The 16,025-nt window shown below is 48.1% G+C and overlaps 1 protein-coding gene across 2 annotated transcripts in view; it reads left to right on the forward strand.

Annotated features, from left to right (window-relative positions):
- The window catches only part of anks1b (ankyrin repeat and sterile alpha motif domain containing 1B), a 414,498-nt gene that overhangs the window by 119,402 nt on the left and 279,071 nt on the right, over positions 1-16,025 (forward strand). For both annotated transcript variants that reach the window (XM_065008369.1, XM_065008370.1), the window contains exons 4-5: positions 10,423-10,575; positions 12,632-12,778. In XM_065008369.1, the coding sequence (XP_064864441.1) occupies positions 10,423-10,575; positions 12,632-12,778 (300 nt within the window). The remainder of the gene's footprint in view (positions 1-10,422; positions 10,576-12,631; positions 12,779-16,025) is intronic.

Raw genomic sequence — 16,025 nt, forward strand, 5'->3', positions numbered from 1 at the left:
AACGCATCACCGGGGGCAAACTACCTGCCCTCCAGGACACCTACACCACCCGATGTTACAGGAAGGCCATAAAGATCATCAAGGACATCAACCACCCGAGCCACTGCCTGTTCACCCCGCTATCATCCAGAAGGCGAGGTCAATACAGGTGCATCAAAGCTGGGACCGAGAGACTGAAAAACAGCTTCTATCTCAAGGCCATCAGACTGTTAAACAGCCACCACTAACATTGAGTGGCTGCTGCCAACACACTGACACTGACACTGACTCAACTCCAGCCACTTTAATAATGGGAATTGATGGGAAATTATGTAAATATATCTCTAGCCACTTTAAACAATGCTACCTTATATAATGTTACTTTCCCTACATTATTCATCTCATATGCATACGTATATACTGTACTCTATATCATCGACTGCATCCTTATGTAATACATGTATCACTAGCCACTTTAACTATGCCACTTTGTTTACATACTCATCTCATATGTATATACTGTACTCGATACCATCTACTGTATCTTGCCTATGCTGCTCTGTACCATCACTCATTCATATATCCTTATGTACATATTCTTTATCCCCTTACACGGTGTATAAGACAGTAGTTTTGGAATTGTTAGTTAGATTACTTGTTGGTTATTACTGCATTGTCGGAACTAGAAGCACAAGCATTTCGCTACACTCGCATTAACATCTGCTAACCATGTGTATGTGACAAATAAAATTTGATTTGATTTGATGTTAATGTAAATGTTAGCGATAATGCTATGCAGCAGAGGAAACGGTGCCTGGTGTTCTCCTAGACAGATCGCTGGTCATACAGTGGCTGTTCAAACAAGTACACTTGTCCCACCACCCTCTGATTTCATCTTCCCAGGGATAGCCTGAAATTACCTGTTTATTTACACGCCCCTAGCTGTGTACTTATCCTTCTGCAGATTAGCTAGGATAGCAGCAGTGGTGAGTGAGTGTGTGTGAGCGTGTGTGTGTGTGTGTGGGGGGGTGTATGCCTGTATGTTTCTGTGTGAGAACAGGCTGCAGTGAAAATGAACAAGCAACATAGTTTCTGATCATTGACTGTCCAGTACTTAATCGATAGGCTCTATAACTGCATCACGTACATTCACCATATGATTCATCGCTAGTCGTGAGGCGTTCCACAAATCACACAGCTAGTTTTGAGCATTTTAGCATTCATAGAATGATATGAACAACAATGTATAACATCCGTGTACTAAAAAACTCAACGCACACATTATGATAGACAGGTATTGGTGTGTTATTAGCAGAACACGTTATGACAGACAGGTATAGGTGTGTTATTTGCAGAACACATTATGACAGACAGGTATTGGTGTGTTATTAGCAGAACACATTATGACAGACAGGTATTGGTGTGTTATTAGCAGAACACATTATGATAGACAGGTATTGGTGTGTTATTAGCAGAACACATTATGATAGACAGGTATTGGTGTGTTATTAGCAGAACACATTATGACAGACAGGTATTGGTGTGTTATTAGCAGAACACATTATGACAGACATGTATTGGTGTGTTATTAGCAGAACACATTATGACAGACATGTATTGGTGTGTTATTAGCAGAACACATTATGACAGACAGGTATTGGTGTGTTATTAGCAGAACACATTATGACAGACAGGTATTGGTGTGTTATTAGCAGAACACATTATGATAGACATGTATAGGTGTGTTATTAGCAGAACACATTATGATAAACAGGTATTGGTGTGTTATTAGCAGAACACATTATGACAGACATGTATTGGTGTGTTATTAGCAGAACACATTATGACAGACATGTATTGGTGTGTTATTAGCAGAACACATTATGACAGACATGTATTGGTGTGTTATTAGCAGAACACATTATGACAGACAGGTATTGGTGTGTTATTAGCAGAACACATTATAATAGACATGTATTGGTGTGTTATTAGCAGAACACATTATGACAGACAGGTATTGGTGTGTTATTAGCAGAACACATTATGATAGACAGGTATTGGTGTGTTATTAGCAGAACACATTATGATAGACAGGTATTGGTGTGTTATTAGCAGAACACATTATGACAGACAGGTATAGGTGTGTTATTAGCAGAACACATTATGACAGACATGTATTGGTGTGTTATTAGCAGAACACATTATGACAGACATGTATTGGTGTGTTATTAGCAGAACACATTATGACAGACAGGTATTGGTGTGTTATTAGCAGAACACGTTATGACAGACAGGTACTGGTGTGTTATTAGCAGAACACATTATGACAGACAGGTATCGGTGTGTTATTAGCAGAACACATTATGACAGACAGGTATTGGTGTGTTATTAGCAGAACACATTATGACAGACATGTATTGGTGTGTTATTAGCAGAACACATTATGACAGACAGGTATTGGTGTGTTATTAGCAGAACACATTATGACAGACAGGTATTGGTGTGTTATTAGCAGAACACATTATGATAGACATGTATTGGTGTGTTATTAGCAGAACACATTATGACAGACAGGTATTGGTGTGTTATTAGCAGAACACATTATGACAGACAGGTATTGGTGTGTTATTAGCAGAACACATTATGACAGACAGGTATTGGTGTGTTATTAGCAGAACACATTATGATAGACATGTATTGGTGTGTTATTAGCAGAACACATTATGACAGACAGGTATCGGTGTGTTATTAGCAGAACACATTATGATAGACAGGTATTGGTGTGTTATTAGCAGAACACATTATGACAGACAGGTATCGGTGTGTTATTAGCAGAACACATTATGACAGACAGGTATCGGTGTGTTATTAGCAGAACACATTATGACAGACAGGTATCGGTGTGTTATTAGCAGAACACATTATGACAGACAGGTATTGGTGTGTTATTAGCAGAACACATTATGATAGACAGGTATTGGTGTGTTATTAGCAGAACACATTATGACAGACATGTATTGGTGTGTTATTAGCAGAACACATTATGACAGACAGGTATTGGTTTGTTATTAGCAGAACACATTATGACAGACAGGTATTGGTGTGTTATTAGCAGAACACATTATGACAGACAGGTATTGGTGTGTTATTAGCAGAACACATTATGACAGACAGGTATTGGTGTGTTATTAGCAGAACACATTATGACAGACAGATATTGGTGTGTTATTAGCAGAACACATTATGACAGACAGGTATTGGTGTGTTATTAGCAGAACACATTATGATAGACAGGTATTGGTGTGTTATTAGCAGAACACATTATGACAGACAGATATTGGTGTGTTATTAGCAGAACACATTATGACAGACATGTATTGGTGTGTTATTAGCAGCAGGTGGCTGTTGTTTATAGCTCATTCAGCGATAATGCGCTGTCTGCTGGCTGATATCGGTAAGCTGTCAGAGCTAATGGAAATATATTGACTTCCTTTGACAACATGGAGTGAGAGGTTCCCTGTCTCTATCCCAACCTCTCTGTATCAGCAGTGCGCACAGTTCTGTTCTGGAAGATTCCACTATAGAAAGGGGAAATGGGGGGGAACGGAGCATTTTGATTGGCCCGTCAAGCGCAGCGCTGTAGCAGGCTGTAGTGTTTTTCCCCTTCTTCGGTCAGTATGTCTTTTACCTTTTTTTCATCATTATTCTCTCTCTCTTTCCCTCTCTTTTCTCTCCCACTCTCTGATCCTCTTTTCTTCCCCCCCCTCTCTCTCTCTCTTCTTCCCCCCCCTCTCTCTCTCTCTCTCTTCTCCCCCCCTCTCTCTCTTTCTCTCTCTCTCTCTTTTCTCCCCTCTCTCTCTCTCTTCTCCTCCCCTCTCTCTCTCTTTCCCTCTCTTTTCTCTACCCCTCTTTCCCTCTCTTTTCTCTCTCTCTCTGTCTCTCTCTCTGTCTCTCTCTCTGTCTCTCTCTCTGTCTCTCTCGCTGTCTCTCCCTCTCTCTCTCTCTCTCTCTCTCTCTCTCTCTCTCTGTCTCTCTCTCTCTTTCCCTCTCTCTTCTCTCTCTCTCCTTCCCTCCACTGTACTGCAGAGAAGAATAAAGGAAAGGGGGATGGGAGGAGATAAAGAGGGGAGTGCCATAGCTCTCAAGGGAAGAGAGAGCAGGCATGTAGTGAGAGACACAAAGGTGGGAGGAGAGTGTGTGTGTGTGTGTTTGTGTGTGGAGAATATTCCAGGGTGTATGCTGTTTCAGAGTTAGGGGGAAAGAGGACAATAGCAGTGAAAAAGGGGGGTCCGGAATAGTGTGTATGTTCATACTGTTACGGATACAGTTATCCTGTGTGTGTGTGTATCCTGTGTGTGTTTCTTTTCTCTCCTTCTCCCCTCACAGGTGAAAACCATCACTCCCCAATCAGTCAACAATCAATCATCAATCAGAAGACACACCTCCTCCTACTTCCTATCCTATCACAGTTCCTTCCCCATGGTTTAAAAACCCCATCATTTGTTTGTTCTAAAGAGCAATCTCTAGCAATCTCTAGCTCAATCTCTCTGTAAATGCCATGTCTGTAGGTCTCTGTGTTTCACTCTCGCTTTGTGTCTTAACCTCTCTTTTGTTTAAGCACCTCCATAGCACTTTGTCATCACCTGTGAGTATTGTTTTTGGTTATGGTGTTTGTGTTTGTTTGCTGGTGGGAAAAGGGGAAACCAAGACAAGTCGTCCATGGGCATACACTACCCGTAGGTGAACTTTGTTAAATACACTAGTTAGAACTGGGCGGACCACCAACTGTATTTTTGGTTAGTTAGTTAGCTGTTGTTAAAGTAGGCTAGTCTAGCTTAGGGGTGTTTTTGAATACTTATTGTTTCTTTTCTTGGGTCCAGCTCAGCCCCTTTTCCTGCTCCCCCCATTACCGTGTGTTTATAAATAAACCTAGAGTTTGACGGTAGATTTCTGTTGTCGTGGTTATTTCGTGCACACTTTTACTTTGTCACAATAATAATTTGCATGAGTTATGTTACGGGTCTCATTACCATCCCCCCTAGACTGTCGGGCCAAAAGGGATTCGTAACAATACTGTACATGTCCGTTTGTGTAAGTTTTCCTTGATGACAGCTTTGCACACTCTTGGCATTCTCTCAACCAGCTTCATGAGGAATGCTTTCCAACAGTTTTGAAGGAGTTCCCACATATGCTGAGCACTTGTTGGCTGCTTTTCCTTCACTCTGTGGTCCAACTCATCCCAAACCATCTCAATTGGGTTGTGATCGGGTGATTGTGAAGGCCAGGTCATCTGATGCAGCACTCCATTACTCACCTTCTTGGTCAAATAGCCCTTACACAGCCTGGAGCTGTGTTGGGTCATTGTTCTGTTGAAAAACAAATTATAGTCCCACTTAGCGACCCTGCTAGGTAAAGTCCCCCCTTATCTCAGCTCGCTGGTCACCATAGCATCTCCCACCTGTAGCACACGCTCCAGCAGGTATATCTCTCTAGTCACCCCCAAAACCAATTCTTTCTTTGGCCGCCTTTCCTTCCAGTTCTCTGCTGCCAATGACTGGAACGAACTACAAAAATCTCTTAAATTGGAAACACTTATCTCCCTCACTAGCTTTAAGCACCAACTGTCAGAGCATCTTACAGATTACTGCACCTGTACATAGCCCACCTATAATTTAGCCCAAACAACTACCTCTTTCCCAACTGTATTTAATTTATTTATTTATTTTGCTCCTTTGCACCCCATTATTTTTATTTCTACTTTGCACATTCTTCCATTGCAAAACTACCATTCCAGTGTTTTACTTGCTATATTGTATTTACTTTGCCACCATGGCCTTTTTTGCCTTTACCTCCCTTCTCACCTAATTTGCTCACATTGTATATAGACTTGTTTTTTTACTGTATTATTGACTGTAAGTTTGTTTTACACCATGTGTAACTCGTGTCGTTGTATGTGTCGAACTGCTTTGCTTTATCTTGGCCAGGTCGCAATTGTAAATGAGAACTTGTTCTCAACTTGCCTACCTGGTTAAATAAAGGTGAAATAAATAAATAAATAGCGCAAACCAGATGGGATGGCGTATCACTGCAGACTGCTGTTATAGCCATGCTGGTTAAGTGTGCCTTGAATTCTAACTAAATGACTGAAAGTGTCACCAGCAAAGCACCCACACACCATCACACTACCTCCTCCATGCTTCACGGCAGGAACCACACATGCAGAGATCATCCTACTCTGCGTCTCATGAAGACACGGCGGTTGGAACCAAAAATCGCACATTTGGACTCATCAGACCAAAAGCCCGATTTCCACAGGTCTAATGTCCATTGCTCGTGTTTCTTGGCCCAAGCAAGTCTCTTACTATTATTGGTGTCCTTTAGTAGTGGTTTCTTTGCAGCAATTCAACCATGAAGGCTTGATTCACACACTCCTCTGAACAGTTGATGTTGAGATGCGTTTGTTACTTGAACTCTGTGAAGCATTTATTTGGGCTGCAATCTGAGGGGCAGTTAACTCTAATGAACCTATCCTCTGCAGCAGAGGTAACTCTGGGTCTTCCATTCCTGTGGCGGTCCTCATGAGAGCCAGTTTCATCATAGCGCTTGAGGGTTTTTGAGACTGCACTTGAAGAAACGTTCAAAGTTCCATAGTCCTATCTTGTGTATACCACCCCTACTTTGTCACAACACAACTGATTGGCTCAAATGCATTAAGGAAATAAATTCTACATATTAACTTTTAACAAGGCACCTGTTAATTGAAATGCATTCCAGGTGACTACCTCATGAAGCTGGTTGAGACAATGCCAAGAGAGTGCAAAGCTGTCACCATGGCAAACGGTAGCTAATTTGAAGAATCTCAAATATAAAATATATTTTGATGTGTTTAACACTTTTTTTTGGAACTACATGATTCCATTTGTGTTATTTCATGGTGTTGATGTCTTAAAATAATGAAAAACCCCTGAATAGGTCGGGGTGTCCAAACTTATGTCTGGTACTGTACGTTCATGCTTGCCTGTGTGTGTGTGTGTGTGTGTGTGTGTGTGTGTGTGTGTGTGTGTGTGTGTGTGTGTGTGTGTGTGTGTACCTACGTTCTTACGTGCCTGTGTGAATGTGCTGTGTTCCCATGCCCAGCTCCAGTGACCCAGAGTAGAGTTAGATTAGCCTGTTCCCCTTTCTTTCTCTTCTCCCAATGCTGGATTGTATTACAGTTAGGGATTCACACACAGACCACACACACACACTACACACACAGACCACACGCTACACACACAGAATTAGGAGGAAAAGGATGTTTCCTCTCTTAATTGAACCAGCATATAATTTTCCACAATGAACCCTGATGTGCCTGTGTGTGCATATGTCAGAGGGAGCGAGTGTCTGAGAGTGTTTGTCTGTGAGTGTGTGTGTGTGTGTGTGTGTGTGTGTGTGTGTGTGTGTGTGTGTGTGTGTGTGTGTGTGTGTGTGTGTGTGTGTGTGTGTGTGTGTGTAAATATATATATGTGTGTGGTATACAGTGTCAACAGCATGCTTGTGGAACCAATCATCCCTCTCTGTAATGCTCTCCTGCTGTGTTCTGTACTACCCTGTATGGCTGTGTTCTGTACTACCCTGTATGGCTGTGTCCTGTACTACCCTGTATGGCTGTGTTCTGTACTACCCTGTATAGCTGTGTCCTGTACTACCCTGTATGGCTGTGTCCTGCACTACCCTGTATGGCTGTGTCCTGTACTACCCTGTATGGCTGTGTCCTGTACTACCCTGTATGGCTGTGTTCTGTACTACCCTGTATGGCTGTGTCCTGTACTACCCTGGATGGCTGTGTTCTGTACTACCCTGTACGGCTGTGCTCTGTACTACCCTGTATGGCTGTGTCCTGTACTACCCTGTATGGCTGTGTCCTGTACTACCCTGTATGGCTGTGTCCTGTACTACCCTGTATGGCTGTGTCCTGTACTCCCCTGTGCGGCTGTGTCCTGTACTCCCCTGTATGGCTGTGTCCTGTACTACCCTGTATGGCTGTGTCCTGTACTCCCCTGTGCGGCTGTGTCCTGTACTACCCTGTGCGGCTGTGTCCTGTACTCCCCTGTGCGGCTGTGTCCTGTACTACCCTGTATGGCTGTGTCCTGTACTCCCCTGTGCGGCTGTGTCCTGTACTACCCTGTATGGCTGTGTCCTGTACTCCCCTGTGCGGCTGTGTCCTGTACTACCCTGTATGGCTGTGTCCTGTACTCCCCTGTGCGGCTGTGTCCTGTACTGCCCTGTGCGGCTGTGCTCTGTACTGCCCTGTGTGGCTGTGTCCTGTACTGCCCTGTGCGGCTGTGTCCTGTACTGCCCTGTGTGGCTGTGTCCTGTACTGCCCTGTGCGGCTGTGTCCTGTACTGCCCTGTGTGGCTGTGTCCTGTACTGCCCTGTGCGGCTGTGTCCTGTACTGCCCTGTGTGGCTGTGTCCTGTACTGCCCTGTGCGGCTGTGTCCTGTACTGCCCTGTGTGGCTGTGTCCTGTACTGCCCTGTGTGGCTGTGTCCTGTACTACCCTGTATGGCTGTGTCCTGTACTGCCCTGTATGGCTGTGTCCTGTACTACCCTGTATGGCTGTGTCCTGTACTGCCCTGTGTGGCTGTGTCCTGTACTGCCCTGTGCGGCTGTGTCCTGTACTACCCTGTGCGGCTGTGTCCTGTACTGCCCTGTGTGGCTGTGTCCTGTACTGCCCTGTGTGGCTGTGTCCTGTACTGCCCTGTGTGGCTGTGTCCTGTACTGCCCTGTGTGGCTGTGTCCTGTACTGCCCTGTGCGGCTGTGTCCTGTACTGCCCTGTGTGGCTGTGCCCTGCACTGCCCTGTGTGGCTGTGTCCTGTACTGCCCTGTGTGGCTGTGTCCTGTACTGCCCTGTGTGGCTGTGTCCTGTACTGCCCTGTGTGGCTGTGTCCTGTACTGCCCTGTGCGGCTGTGTCCTGTACTGCCCTGTGTGGCTGTGTCCTGTACTGCCCTGTGCGGCTGTGTCCTGTACTGCCCTGTGTGGCTGTGCCCTGCACTGCCCTCTATGCTACAGAGTGCCCTGATATTATCCTGAGCATGTGACCTGACAAGGAGGTTGTGTGGTACTGACCATAGACCATGGATGGGCAATGGTCCCCCCTCCCTCACCTTGCGAGAGAAACATTTCAGCAGCCCCCCTGCAATTGTACACCATTTGCCATGGGGCGGAGAAAAGATTTAGCCATTTTTTTTAATGACATCTGAGTGTGAGTGACTGTTATCAGGGGGGATAGAAGGCTACACTGACCATAGACTGTTAACAGGGGGATAGAAGGCTACACTGACCATAGACTGTTAACAGGGGGATAGAAGGCTACACTGACCATAGACTGTTAACAGGGGGATAGAAGGCTACACTGACCATAGACTGTTAACAGGGGGGATAGAAGGCTACACTGACCATAGACTGTTAGCAGGGGGGATAGAAGGCTACACTGACCATAGACTGTTAACAGGGGGATAGAAGGCTACACTGACCATAGACTGTTATCAGGGGGGATAGAAGGCTACACTGACCATAGACTGTTAACAGGGGGGATAGAAGGCTACACTGACCATAGACTGTTAGCAGGGGGATAGAAGGCTATACTGACCATAGACTGTTAACAGGGGGATAGAAGGCTACACTGACCATAGACTGTTAACAGGGGGGATAGAAGGCTACACTGACCATAGACTGTTAACAGGGGGGATATAATGCTACACTGACCATAGACTGTTAGCAGGGGGATAGAAGGCTACACTGACCATAGACTGTTAACAGGGGGATAGAAGGCTACACTGACCATAGACTGTTAACAGGGGGGATAGAAGGCTACACTGACCATAGACTGTTAACAGGGGGGATAGAAGGCTACACTGACCATAGACTGTTAACAGGGGGATAGAAGGCTACACTGACCATAGACTGTTAACAGGGGGGATAGAAGGCTACACTGACCATAGACTGTTAACAGGGGGGATAGAAGGCTACACTGACCATAGACTGTTAACAGGGGGGATAGAAGGCTACACTGACCATAGACTGTTAACAGGGGGGATAGAAGGCTACACTGACCATAGACTGTTATCAGGGGGGATAGAAGGCTCCACTGACCATAGACTGTTAACAGGGGGATAGAAGGCTACACTGACCATAGACTGTTAACAGGGGGATAGAAGGCTACACTGACCATAGACTGTTAACAGGGGGATAGAAGGCTACACTGACCATAGACTGTTAACAGGGGGATAGAAGGCTACACTGACCATAGACTGTTAACAGGGGGATAGAAGGCTACACTGACCATAGACTGTTAACAGGGGGGATAGAAGGCTACACTGACCATAGACTGTTAACAGGGGGGATAGAAGGCTACACTGACCACAGACTGTTAACAGACAGTTGTTCCCCCCTGTATACAGAACCATGAGAGGGAGACGGCGCTGCACTGTGCGGCCCAGTACGGCCACTCTGAGGTGGTGTCCATCCTACTGCAGGAGCTGACAGACCCCACCATGAGGAACAGCCGCGACGAGACGCCCCTGGACCTGGCTGCACTCTACGGACGACTTCAGGTGAGGATGGACCTGAGCAAGGTTTCTTCCTTCTACAGACCAATGTGCCTCTGCCTCTGATTCTGCTTTCTCTCTGTGGTCTGTAAAAGCAATTTGTGATATTTTGAAAGGCTTTTATGAATTAATTTGATAGTGACAGAGAGGGGGGTTGAGAGAGGGAGAGAGAGACTTTGACTAGTTTCATTAGTTGTGCTAGTTCAGGACTACTACAAAATACACTATATATGCAAAAGTATGTGGACACCCCTTCAAATGAGTGGATTCGGCTGTTTCAGGTGTAAGTAATTGAGCACACAGCCATGCAATCTCCATAGTCACACATTGGCAGTAGAATGGCCTTACTGAAGAGTTCTGTGACTCAACATGGTGCCATCATAGGATGTGACCTTTCCAACAAGTCAGTTCATCAAATTTCTACCCTGCTAGAGCTGCCCCAGTCAACTATAAGTGCTGTTATTGTGAAGTGGAAAAGTCTAGGAGCAACAACGGCTCAGACGCAAAATGGTAGGCCACACAATTTCACAGAATGGGACCACCAAGTGCTGAAGTGTGTACCACGTAAAAATTGTCTGTCCTCGGTTGAAACACCACCGAATTCCAAACTGCCTCTGGAAGCAATGTCAGCACAAGAGCTATTTGTCGGGAGTTTCATGAAATGGGTTTCCATGGCCGAACAGCCGCACATAAGCCTAAGATCACCACGCGCAATGCCAGGGGTCAGCTGGAGTGGTGTAAAACTCGCCGCAATTGGACTATTGAGCAGTAGATACGCGTTCTCTGGAGTGATGTATCACACTTCACCATCTGGAAGTCCGACTGACAAATCTAGGTTTGGTGGATTCCAGGAGAACACTACCTGGCCCAATGCATAGTGCCAACTGTAAAGTTTGGTGGAGGAGGAATAATGGTCTGGGGTTGTTTTTCATGGTTTGGGCTAAGACCTTAGTTCCAGTGAAAGGAAATCTTAAACGTTACAGTATACAATGACATTCTTTGCGATTCTGTGCTTCCAACTTTGTGGCAGTTTGGGGAAGACCCTTTCCTGTTTCAGCATGACAATACCCCCGTGCACAAAACATGGTCCATACAGAAATGGTTTGTCGATTGGTGTGGAAGAACTTGACTGGTCTGCACAGAGCTCTGATCTCAACCCCATCGACCCCATCGATCAGCTTTGGAACGCAGACTGCGAGCCAGGCCTAATCGCCCAACATCAGTGCGCCACATCACTAATGCGCTAGTGGCTGAAACGAAGCAAGTCCACGCAGCAATGTTCCAACATCTAGTAGAAAGCCTTCCCAGAAGAGTGGAGGCTGTTATAGCAGCAAAGCGGGGACAACCTCCATAATGCCTATGATTTTGAAATGACGAACAGGTGTCCACATACGTTTGGTCCTGATGTGGCTTGTGGTCCTGACGGTCTGAAAACAATGTTGTATGTAATACTGTAGTAACAGACAAGGGCCTGTATCAAATAACTCCACATTTAGATCTTAGAACTCCTGTCCTCTGGGCTTGAACCCTCTCTCCTCCCCTCTCCTCCCTTCTCCCCCTCTCCTCCCCCCTCTCCTCCCCCCTCTCCTCCCCTCTCCTCCCTTCTCCCCCTCCTCCCCTCTCCTCGCCTCTCTCCTCCCCTCTCCTCCCTTCTCCCCCTCTCTCCTCCCCTCTCCCCCTCTCTCCTCCCCTCTTCTCCCCCTCTCCTCCCCTCTCCTCCCTTCTCCCCCTCTCCCTCCCCTCTCCTCCCCTCTCCTCACTTCTCCCTCTCTCCTCCCTCTCTTCTCCTCCTCTCCCCCTCTCCTCCCCTCTCCCCTCTCTCATCCCCTCTCCCCTCTCTCCCCCTCTCTCCTCCCCTCTCCCCTCTCTCTCCTCCCCTCTTCTCCCCTCTCCTCCCTTCTCCCCCTCTCCTCCCCTCTCCTCCCTTCTCCCCCTCTCCTCCCTTCTCCCCCTCTCCTCCTCTCTCCTCCTCTCTCCTCCCCTCTCTCCTCCTCTCTCCTCCTCTCTCCTCCCCTTCTCCTCCCCTCTCTCCTCCCCTCTCCTCCCTTCCCCCTCTTCCCAGGTGGTCTGTATGTTGGTGACCGCCCACCCCAACCTGATGAGCAGCCACGGGACAAGGCGCCACACGCCCCTGCACCTGGCCGCCCGCAACGGGCACCACTCAGCCGTGCACACCCTGCTGGAGGCCGGCATGGACGTCAACTCCCAGGTCAGCGGTCTAGGGGTCAGGGTCACTGTGGAGTCAGGGGTTAGGGGTATGGGTTGGGAGGGGGGTGAGGAATGGTTTCATAGGTTAGCTTTTATTCTGCAGGTGTGTTGTTGGGGGGTCACTCTGCATTTCTCCTTCAATACAACATGTGAAGAGAGGTGAGCTAAAGGTCAACTCAGCCTGAAAGGAAAACTCCTCCCAAAAACTGTCTTTTGGTATTCATTTCATTTTGTCAGCAATCAAGTTTTCAAGATATGTAACTTTCAAAATATAGAATTGATGCATTTAGCATCACATGGTAGTCAGGGTGAAACCAGGCTTCAGCTTTGTAACAGTTCTCTTCCCTCCTGCAGATGCTGCTCCAGTAAATCTGACTGTCTCTTTAGCTCAAGATACACTCCCTCCTTGTAATGAATGTTTCAAGCCTGTCTCCTGTGTTTTTAATGAGTTGGTACAGTATCTAAGGACAATCTTCCTTCTACTCAACCGCTTTCTGAATATGGTTTTGCTGCAATATTAGCAGAACACAACAACGCACAGCGTGTGTGTTTGTGAGGGTGGTCGGAGTAGGTCAAGAATGAGTTTGAGATGTGTGTGTGTTGTCTTCATACGTACAGTATGGCACTGTGTGTATGTGATTGCTTCAGATACAGAACGAATGATGTGGTTATTGAAATAAGTGAATAATTGATGGGGAACAGAGAGAGACAAGGATGAGAGTAGTACGGGGTGTTCCTGAGTTCATACACCCTCTCTCCCTTCACCCCTCCCCTCTCTCTCTTCACCCCTCCCCTCTCTCTCTTCACCCCTCCCCTCTCTCTCTCTTCACCCATCCCCTCTCTCTCTTCACCCATCCCCTCTCTCTCTTCACCCTTCCCCTCTCTCTCTTCACCCTTCCCCTCTCTCTCTTCACCCATCCCCTCTCTCTCTTCACCCTTCCCTCTCTCTCTTCACCCTTCCCCTCTCTCTTCACCCTTCCCCTCTCTCCTTCACCCATCCCCTCTCTCCCTTCACCCATCCCCTCTCTCCCTTCACCCTTCCCCTCTCTCTCTTCATCCTTCCCCTCTCTCCCTTCACCCATCCCCTCTCTCCCTTCACCCATCCCCTCTCTCTTCACCCTTCCCCTCTCTCTTCACCCTTCCCCTCTCTCCCTTCACCCATCCCCTCTCTCTTCACCCTTCCCCTCTCTCTTCACCCTCCCCTCTCTCTTTTCACCCTTCCCTCTATCTCTTCACCCATCCCCTCTCTCTCTTCACCCTTCCCCTCTCTCTCTTCACCCTTCCCCTCTCTCTCTTCACCCTTCCCCTCTCTCTCTTCACCCTTCCCTCTCTCTCTTCACCCTTCCCCTCTCCCTTCACCCATCCCCTCTCTCTTCACCCCTCCCCTCTCTCTCGCTCTTCACCCCTCCCCTCTCGCTCTTCACCCCTCCCCTCTCTCTCTTCACCCTCCTCTCTCTCTTCACCCTTCCCCTCTCTCCCTTCACCCTTCCCTCTCTCTCTTCACCCTCCCCTCTCTCTTTTCACCCTTCCCCTCTATCTCTTCACCCATCCCCTCTCTCTCTCACCCTTCCCTCTCTCTCTCTTCACCCTTCCCTCTCTCTCTTCACCCTTCCCCTCTCTCTCTTCACCCTTCCCCTCTCTTCACCCTTCCCCTCTCTCCCTTCACCCATCCCCTCTCTCTCTTCACCCCTCCCCCTCTCTCTCGCTCTTCACCCCCTCCCCTCTCTCTCGCTCTTCACCCTCCCCTCTCGCTCTTCACCCCTCCCCTCTCTCTTCACCCTCCCCTCTCTCTCTTCACCCTTCCCTCTCTCCCTTCACCCTTCCCTCTCGCTCTTCACCCCTCCCCTCTCGCTCTTCACCCCTCCCCCTCTCGCTCTTCACCCTCCCCTCTCGCTCTTCACCCTCCCCTCGCTCTTCACCCATCCCCTCTCTCTCTTCACCCCTCTCCTCTCTCTCGCTCTTCACCCTCCCTCTCTCTCGCTCTTCACCCCTACCCTCTCTCTCGCTCTTCACCCCTCCCCTCTCGCTCTTCACCCCCCTCTCGCTCTTCACCCTCCCCTCTCGCTCTTCACGCCTCCCTCTCTCTCGCTCTTCACCCCCCCCTCTCTCTTGCTCTTCACCCCTCCCCTCTCTCTCGCTCTTCACCCTCCCCTCTCGCTCTTCACCCCTCCCCTCTCGCTCTTCACCCATCCCCTCTCTCTTCACCCCTCCCCTCTCGCTCTTCACCCATCCCCTCTCTCTCTTCACCCCTCCCCTCTCTCGCTCTTCACCCCGCCCCTCTCGCTCTTCACCCCTCCCTCTCGCTCTTCACCCCTCCCCTCTCGCTCTTCACCCCTCCCCTCTCGCTCTTCACTCCTCCCCTCTCGCTCTTCACCTCTCCCCTCTCGCTCTTCACCCCTCCTCTCTCGCTCTTCACCCCTCCCCTCTCGCTCTTCACCCATCCCCTCTCTCTCTTCACCCCTCCCTCTCGCTCTTCACCCATCCCCTCTCTCTTCACCCCTCCCTCTCTCTCGCTCTTCACCCCGCCCTCTCGCTCTTCACCCCTCCCCTCTCGCTCTTCACCCCTCCCCTCTCGCTCTTCACCCCTCCCCTCTCGCTCTTCACTCCTCCCCTCTCGCTCTTCACCTCTCCCCTCTCGCTCTTCACCCCTCCCCTCTCGCTCTTCACCCCTCCCCTCTCGCTCTTCACCCCCCCAAAAAGCCACAATGTCAGATCTGTGCTTCGACACGGACATACAGTCCCACAGATGGTGGGGTAAAAAGCAGTTTGTGTGTGTTAGTGCCTAGTAACATAATTACATTAAAGCCCATCGTATGAATTAATAATGAATTAGGATATATATATCTCTCTCCCTCCCTCTCCAATGATGAGGGGATTCTATATGGAGAGACCTGCTGCTCTATAGGCAGGTAGAGAACCAAGGGCAAAAGTTGAGCCTGCTGGATATAAACACACACACACATTCAGACCCCCCCGACACACACACACACACACACACACACACACACACACCTTTATACTTCAAGCTGTAAAGTGAATCTGAGTGTCAAACTGTATTGAAAGGCCCCAAGTGGCGAAGGCACCACTACAGCCTGAGGTTCGCAACCCCAGCTGTGTCACAGCCGGCCATGACTGGAAGCCCCATAGGGAGGCATACAATTGACCTAGCACCGTCCCGGTTAGGGGAGGGTTTGGCCTGGTGGGCTTTCCTTGGCTTATCACGCTCTAGTGACTCCTAGTGCTGAGCG

This window comes from Oncorhynchus nerka, linkage group LG23 (assembly GCF_034236695.1).
Source record: "Oncorhynchus nerka isolate Pitt River linkage group LG23, Oner_Uvic_2.0, whole genome shotgun sequence".
Lineage (NCBI taxonomy): Eukaryota > Metazoa > Chordata > Actinopteri > Salmoniformes > Salmonidae > Oncorhynchus > Oncorhynchus nerka.